At 41.0% G+C, this 8790-nt stretch overlaps 1 protein-coding gene across 23 annotated transcripts in view; it reads left to right on the forward strand.

Annotated features, from left to right (window-relative positions):
- The window catches only part of SLC37A1 (solute carrier family 37 member 1), a 49658-nt gene extending 43432 nt beyond the window's left edge, over positions 1–6226 (forward strand). For 19 of the 23 annotated variants that reach the window (XM_075772763.1, XM_075772779.1, XM_075772769.1 and 16 more), the window contains 3 exons: positions 369–466; positions 2791–2843; positions 3452–6226. In XM_075772763.1, the coding sequence (XP_075628878.1) occupies positions 369–466; positions 2791–2843; positions 3452–3467 (167 nt within the window). In that variant the 3' untranslated portion in view covers positions 3468–6226. Of the gene's footprint in view, positions 1–368; positions 467–2790; positions 2849–3451 lie in introns of those variants that run through there. The other 4 variants (XR_012838512.1, XR_012838513.1, XR_012838515.1 and 1 more) reach the window with 4 other exon arrangements.
- Positions 6227–8790: the final 2564 nt, after the last annotated feature.

Below are 8790 nucleotides of genomic sequence, written 5' to 3' on the forward strand. Positions count from 1 at the left end.
ACTGGGCACAAACAGCAAAAGTAGATGCTATTGGACTGTTTCTGAGATCAAGGATATTTTATTCATGCCCTCCGCACTGGTATGTGGAAGGGAAAATTGAGTAGGATTCACCTTAATACTGGATGGGCATTTTGTTGAGCCAAAGGCAGGCATTTCTCAAGCTTCTAGTCTTCCAGCTTCCCATGTTAGCTGTCCCATTGGCTTGCAGCTGTACCAGTAATGTTTTGCGCTTTCTGGGACCTTATAATACATAAGTTAATACTGAGTTAACTAGGTGGAGAAATTGATGTTCTGATTCAGGATAACTATCTCTCAGCATAGTAAATCTTACATTGCATCATTCTGATGGTATCAATATTATATTTTAGGTGCGGCTTTGGGGCCTCTCTTAGCCGGTCTTATTTCCCCATCTGGTTGGAACCACGTGTTTTACATGCTCATGGTGGCAGATGCATGTGCCTTGCTAGTAAGTCTAAAAATGCTATTTAGCATGTATTTCCTTTGTGCTAAACTAAGTGTAAATTTTCCATTTGCAATATCAATGCTCCATCTTAGAAGAAACTTCCAATTGTGTACGAAATTTTCAATTACGGAGCAAATTTGCTCATTTGGAAATTCTCATCTAATTTTAATCAAAAGTGCAGATAAGTTCTGATGCACTTCAGTTCCTGAGCAAATACACATCTGTTAATTGCTGGCTGAGCAGATCACAGCAGGCATAATTGTAAGTAAACCTTCATCTGTAGACCTTAGAAGATGCCTCAGATTCCACTCATGGAAGAATTACTTCTGCTTCCTTTTAAAGGCGATTTAGCGAAGCGGTAACAAATGTTTTGCTACATTGCTATATCGCCAAAATCACAGCGATAATGAAGCTGTTGAAAGTTAATACATCCCGTTCTCCAGATGGGCCCTAAAACTGCTGTACTAGCTTAGACGCCAAACTGACATCCTAACTTTTGACAGTAACCAGGAGCAGATGTTTAGGGGAAAGGAGCGCAACACACATGTGGTGGCTCGGGACAGAGCACTTCCATTTTCCTTTTTTTCTCCTGTTTGAGATCCTGTATAATGGACAGGAAGATCTGAAAAGATTTTTTTTTTTTTTTCTTCTCTTATCTCCACTTCTGACTTGCCCTGCTTTGCTTTTAAAGACCAAAGACGACACAAGATGAGGCAAGGCGAGTCTTGCTGTACCTTTGAAGTCAGTCTTGCTGCACCTGCCTGTAGGTTACCCTGTGGGTTATGTTTTTGCGTTTGCTACAGATTTCCATGGCAGGCTTCTGTAAGGGTTTTGTTCTCCAGCAGAGCAGAATGTTGCTGTGACTACCTCAGAGATGTCCTGAGGTGTCACCTGCTTGTCCTCTCCTTTGGAAGTCCTGGGTAGAAGTGCTCATGAAAGGGCAGGGTGACTGAAACACCTCAGGAATACTCCTTCCTCTGGACTGGCTGTGCTCAGGCAAAACCCTGTGCCTGCATGGGATTGCACCGAGCTCTGTGCTCCTGCAGAGGAGCTAATGCTGAGTCTTGTCAGACCGTCCTTTCCTGGCACAAGAAAAGCAGTAGGTCTTGCTTTGGGTTATGATTGAGGCTTTTTTTCTAAATTCAACTTAAACCCAAAATTTTAAAGTAAATTTTTCCACATTTAAGATGTGAAATCTCTGAAAATTAAGTACATAAGTAAGCTTAATAGTTGAAGTATGTTCTCACTGGTAGTAAGCAGCTCTATAAATCCTGATTTGTGCTGTTTTCAGTATTGGGTGAGGTTTGGGAGATAGTTGTAGTTTTCCCAAGCAGACTTAAAGCTCTGCTTTTTTTTGCTTTTACAGTTATTTATTAAAAACAAATGGAAAAAATCCCATATTTCTTCGTAGCATCAGTTAAAATGCCTCCATAAAGCTCTGCTTTTTGAGAGGGTTGGCTGTGCTGTTGTAATAAATCCTGGGGTTTGTAACTCTTGTTCTGCTCTTCCTGTTCTTTGCAGTACAGCATATAGATGTTCAACTGTTATTTCTTCGAACATACCTGGAGGGGCTTTAGTGTCTTACATGGCATTCAGTTCTGTCACACTTGGCCACTCGCATACTTTTGAAATGTTAGGTTTAACTTCTGAAAACAGCAATACTTCTAATAGCGAAGAAACCTCCATTTGTAACAGTGAGACTCTGAGGGTAAGGTAACCTGCAACAGTGAGGAACCCTGGAAGTTCCAATTCTGTCTTTAATGTACGTGGCAATCACCAAATTTTATTTGTAAAGCACTTTCTTGGGTACTGAGATAGTACACCTTTTAAAGTGCTCTTGAAAGTCCTGATCTTGCACGCTCAAGTGAATGTGACCGACTTCACTCAGAAGCTTTTCACACACGCAGCTGTTTTTTCCGAATAGTGGCTGAAATACTTTTATGCTCCAAAATTTCTGCCTGCCATGTTTTCTCAAAGTCTTGGGTTCCCTCTGCTGGTTTCATTACACATCTGCTGGTAAAGTAACTTCAGAAAACCATTCTGGTTTTTATGAAGAAATTGCTCTCAGATTTTGAAAAGGAAATTATTTTCCTCTTGCCCATTCATTGTGAAACTCCTCTTCCAAACATTGAGCATCTGCAAATATTTTGAGGTTTTTGGGGGTTGTGTTTTTTGTTTTGTTTTTTTTTTTTTTTTACTGAATTGAGCATTACAGGATAATGTTTCTAATGAGGAACTCTGAATAACAGTGTGCATCTTAACCTGAAACTTGGTTTATTTGTATGTCTGTATAGATATTAACACAGATACTGTGACTGTTTTTACAGTTCTTACTCCGTCTTATTCAGAAGGAACTTCGGTGTAACGCAGATCATACCTTGTAAGTGTTATGCATGGCTGTTACTCTTTAATGACAGTTTAAAAACACATTACTAAGCCTTTGCCCTGTAAGTCTACCTTGGTGTAGACTGAACATGTTAATTTTTCTGTATGACCATTTCTGTCTGATTTTGCTTCAAAAGAGTAATCTCATTTTGATGTTTTCAAATGATGAACATTATTATTCAGAACATCTTATTTTGAAGAGCATCTGAAAACAGATTTCTCTGTCACAGTCTCGTAGTTATTGTTTGTTTTTTCCCAAATACATAGTCTTCCTGGTTTTTCATCATAGAGCACCCAGGTGGGATAAGATGCTACTTCATTGTTTGCTCTATGATTTCTTAATATTTTCAAATGTAACTTTTTCCAGAAGATTTCCTTAAAGAAAAGGGTGACTCTGTCTTCCCTGTGTGATTCCACTGAATCAATGGAGTTACAGCTGCATAATCGAAATCTAAATTGGGCCCCTCGGCTGTAGTTTTGGAGAAGTAAAATGGACCGAGAATAAAAAAAACGCACAGCAAGGGATGGATCTTGCATTTTGAAGTTAGTGGCTGTTATGCCTTACACCTCAACTTTTCCTGCCTGATTGCTGTTCTTTCCCAGGTTTAAAGAACACTGAGTTAAGAGACTAGATGTGGAATAAGGACTGCATAAATGATCAGAGATCTTCCCTGAAAAAAAAACTCCATGGAATGCGTTATTCTATATTTAAGAGAATCTATTTGGTGAAGAACTTTGCACGTTTACTGGAAGCAATGCGAGAAATGCAACTGGTAAATCCCTGAAGCTCTTATTTTTGCACATGAATAAGTACCTCAGGATGGCAACTGTTCATCAGATGAAGAGAGGAACTGTGGGAAGGTTTTAGCAGCGCGCCTCAACTGAGCCAAAGAGAAATACCAAGTGCCTTTTTATTTCTTTTGATAGGATGTTTTTAATTAAAATGCTGAACTGTGTATTTTCCAAAACCAAGTCAAAGCTAGAGCAGAAGGAAGTTGAAATAGTAACAGACAGTCTAGCAGTAAAATGTCCCAGTGTCAGTGAGCAAAGTACGTATCCCTTATGTCATCTTGTGCACATCGAGGGCATCGCTTTATAGAGGACAATACCAGCTGGTTATTAAGATGCACTGCTCTTAGTATTTTGAAGCTGCTCAGACAATAATAACCTCACCATATTATTAGTTTGTAACTACAGCACCACTTCTAATCCCAAGGACAACATCCAGCCTTTTGGTAGGTAATTGAAATGGAATTTACTGTTGCGGTGTACCACAGTTAGCAGTTTTCACAGACTCTCTGGATGGATGTTAGTCCTCAATTAGGATTGTGCAAAAAGGAGTCCTAAGCAACAAAAAGTAGATTCTGAGTCAGAATTTCCAGTGGGGGGCTCTAATGATTTTCAGGGCATTATAAACTGGTTGTGCAAACGTCATGTAATTGTTGTGCTGCTCCGCTAGGCTGGGTTGAAATGAGAGATTGTTCCTTTGGGGGGGTAGAGGACTGCGAGCTGTCGGGCTTTAGCACTACAGGATTGAACAGATGAGCTGCTCTAGTGCCCGCTGCCACAACGATCTCTGGTGGGTGCTCCCTGGTTTCAGCACTGGTGTGCGCGCATGGAAGTCGTCAGATCAGGGTCTTAATGACCAGAAATCTTTCAAGTGGCTAATTTTGAGTGGTTCTGAATTTCAGATTCAGAGTCAAAATATGTTTGTATCAGAAAAGAAGAATGACTTAGGTGGTAGGCTGTAAGAGAACATTTCAGTAACTAGTGTTACCCAACAAATAGAGGGTTTAATGTCTTTGAAGCATATCATTTCTTTGTACAGTTGTCTCCTTTGCAAAGCGGATATTTCTGTGATTTTTTTTAAAAGATGTACAAAGTAAAAAGGATTTTTTTTGTATGAGGTGTTTATACTTAGATCATGAAGGCTAGATAATTTAAACTGTGTATTATTCTTAGCTGTATTTATTAAAGCTCTAGGCATATGTCTTGTTCTGAACTATGCGCTAAGTCTTGTGAAACAATGCAGTAGTCTTTACACTTGATTAACAAAACAGCACTCTCTAAAATAGTCCTGCAAAACATGGAGAAATGTTCTCATCGGCTGCTGGTGGTGTTCCATGTGCTGGCACACCACTTAATTTCCAGGACTGTTTTGTAATTCTTCAGTCTTTGATCAGTTATTTTACTGGTTTGATTCAGCACATGCTTTATGCTCAACTTGAACAGTGTAAGAACGTGGGGGTTCTTTTTAACTGTTTTGCTGAATAGAGGGAAGACCTCAGTCCCACAAAGACATAAGGAGGGTACCAAAGTCCTTGCAAGTGAATGCTCTATGTAGGCTCTGACCTTGCAGTTACCTGGATGAATGGTTAACCTCACACATTTGAGTAAACCCGTTGATACCAGTGAGGGGATACTCAACCTGTGCACCTGTAAATCTGTGCTGTGTTTGGACTTTAGGCTGTAGTTAAATGCGACAGAATTCTGCAGCAACGTTACTTGAAAGGACTCCCATCCTGGTGGCGTGGCACGCTGCCCCTTGCTCAGTCATGCTGACTCCCTGGGGGACTGCTAGCCAGACCGGGGGTGGAAAATAACATTGCAACCCCAAAGCAGCTGTACTGGCACAACTTCAGTGGCTGCGTGAGGAGGGAGGGAGGGATGGAGGACTTCTTTAGCCGAAGATGTCAGTCCCTTCCCCACAAAAAGGTATGTAGAGCTGCATACTAGTTTATTGAAACAATTAAAAATCTGAGTGCAGCAGAGTTTAGTGAGGTTGTTCCTTATGGGCTGAAGTCTTAAGTTAAAATGCTTTCAGTTGTATTTAACAGTTACAGGTTGTAAAGATATTTAACTGTCTTGGATTTTGCATGTTTTACTTGTTGGGGCGGCTGCTGCTGCTATTTATTTATTTATTTGACTCGGTTTTGCACTGCAGAGACTCGGGTGTGGGATGACGACAATGTTGGAGGTGCCGCACTGAGTCCTTCTTTCCATCGATCACCCGAGGGAGTTAGGACTCGTAGTGTGCCGATGTCTCCTTCCTTGCTAATGTGCAGCATCTCAGTTCCAGCTACGAATTTGTTGGACAAAAAGATGAAAATTTGCTTTTCTTTCTGAACAACCCTAAAGGTCCCTCAAGTTGTGAATAAACAATGTGGGTTTTTTAGTATCAGGTGTCGATATCAGTTAATCTGGAAATGGGCAAGACTGACAAAATTTTTTATGTAGAAGTGTGAGTGACCAGTAGTGAGCCAAATTTAAATATGACTGCTGGGTTTGTTTGTTGTTTTTTTAATGCTGGTTATTGTGAATGTTACTCATTTACCATCCTGTGTTGAATAAAAATAGATTCTTCTTTAAAATGAGAAATGTTGATTACTTCTTTTACATCTTTTACATCTCCGTGAAGAAATGCTCCATTTATTGCTTGGAAGGATAGACATCCCTGCTGGGACAGTGCTCCTATCTTCTGTGAGGGTAATGAAAATGGTTCATTAGGAGAACAAATTAGAACTTTTATTTTGAAAACAGTGCCTTTCTCAAGTTGAATATGTAATTCTTTTTTTCATTTGTGGAATTGTGGGTTGTACATCATCAGTATTTCCAATCACCTGCATCAGATGGGTGCATTCTGCCTCCTTATTTCAGTCTAGTAGGAAAGGACAACAGTCACCTGAGTCAGGGACTGAACCCAGCTCCTACAGCATAATTTTAAGGTGACTTTTTCTGTTGTCTGCTTTGCTTGGCCTTCAATTTTTATGGAATTGAAATTGAAAAGCTTAAGCTTTTCTCTCTATCTCTAATCATCCTGAACACTTACTGTCTTGATTCTGTTCTGATGTTTGATGGGGTTTGTGTGCCTCTACCAGAAATGCAATGTCCAAATGACAGATGCGCTGGGGAAAAACTGCTTGGAAGGGAAAGCAATTTCTGGTTAGAAAAAGGAGTCTGAGGGACTTGGACAGAATTTCTCATCAAAATGTGCCCAGAGTGCCTCCCAGGATTAGGTAAAAGCTGGGGCATTTCATAAAAGAAGGGAGACTCAGATCCGAGTTTCTGTTCTGCCAGATTGGGAGCTGGAGCCCCCAGCAGAGAACTTGTAGCATCGTGAGCACTGTGGCTGTTGCTGGACACGCTGCAGCGGAGGTTTGTGTCCATTGTGCATAGGATGGGTTTACAGGGTGGGAAAAAGATGAATAGGTAGCAGGGAAGGTGGTGGTGTATTCACAGGTGGCTTTGAGACTTCTTTTGCCTCTAAGTTGAACTGCTGACCTGCTCCATGCACTGATAGACCTAATACTGTATGTTTTGCCAGTTAGGAAATTCCAGTAGGGATTTTGCCATCCACTACAGGAGGTTATTGCATGTGGTTCTGGCATAATATCCTTAGAACAGCAATGGCAGTCCTCCACACGTGTTTGTGCCAATGTCATGCTGCCCTGGGCTCCGGCTGACCTCAGGATGTTTACGCTTGGGAGTCTGGTTGTTGCTGGTAGGTTTCTCCAGTGACTGATGTATGCGGTTGTTTATGTGAGAAGTGCTGCTCAAAATTAAGTAGACGTAAGATGGTATAAATGAAATGAGAGGATGTTTAGAGCTGTTGGAGGCAACTGTTCTTCACGTGGAATTAATTTGAGGAAGATTGTTTACAATCCCATCAAATGATGAGGCCCGGAATTGGTAACAGTGGTGTTCTCTAGTCTGAATGAAATTTTATGGCCTGCATATTATATAGGAGGTTAGATTAGATTATTTCATGATTTGTCCCAACCACAGAGTTCATCTGCTACGATGTTCTGATCACTGCACTACATCAGTTTCAATTTACAGCAAGTCTCTCTGGATTTTGTTTTGCTCTCTGCTAAATGAGCCACGCGATGGTATGGACTCTTCCTCCCGCCCTCCTCGCGCAGCCTGCCGTGCCTGTGGGGAGGTTTGTGTCTGCGTGCTCTGCAGCTTTGGTAACCTTGAACTACATTTTCCTCCATGCCGAGTTAAAAATCTGACTGTCATCCTTAAAGCTGGGGAGGGGGAAGGAGAGGATTTAACTGCTGGTACGCTTCAGCATCGTGTCCAGTGACCTTAATGTTGTGTTATGTGTCATGCTGCCTCAGAGCTTATTAAACTCATTTGCTATGAAGTGTTGGGTTTTCCTCTTGTTTCCCCTTCTTCTGGTTAGTTACCAGTTTGGAATAAGGAGAGAATTAGTTAACATCACCAGCTGATGCTTGGGGTTTATTTTTATTTTTCCCCTCTGTGTTTCTTGGTATAGTGTACCAGTTATCCTTCTGCTGCAGTGAAACTTTCACAGCTCTGAAATTACAAATACAAGAGCCAAACTTTCTTTAGGCGTATTTTAGGGAACCTGCTCCTCTCCCACAGCAGATCAGCTGTCAAAAATGTGTTGAAAGTCTCTTTCTTTGCTGTACTTAGCTAGAGGATGTTTTCTTCACCTCCTGATGATGCTGGGGGTAGGGTTTCTGTCCCTTGTTCGCTTATAACAGCACCTGACAAATATTCAGCCACATTTCCACAGTGATCCCTTTGGTCCAGTTGTTTTTTTCAGGCAGAGGAGGACACTAAACTCGCTGCACGTCTACTGCCATGTAAGTAGAAACATTGAAATGCTGTTAAAACCTGATGCAACACATAATGTGTGTCACTTAGATGGGATTGCAAAAATATTTCCTTCCTGGTGGTTGATTACAGTCTTCACACCAGGCTTTTCCAGCCATTCAGAAATGGAAGATGTTTAAGCGCTCTTTTCATGAATGATTGCGACTTCACGTGGTAAGGGACTGCCTTTCTGGTTGAGAGTTGATAGTTGTATTCTGTGCCATTCGATAAATGTACATACACACACATCCACAGAATGGCCTTGCTTGTGGTTGTTAACTAACTACCCAGGTCTAAATAAATACAAATTAGTCTTT

The sequence above is a fragment of the Balearica regulorum genome, chromosome 1 (assembly GCF_011004875.1).
Source record: "Balearica regulorum gibbericeps isolate bBalReg1 chromosome 1, bBalReg1.pri, whole genome shotgun sequence".
NCBI classification, from domain to species: Eukaryota; Metazoa; Chordata; class Aves; order Gruiformes; family Gruidae; genus Balearica; species Balearica regulorum.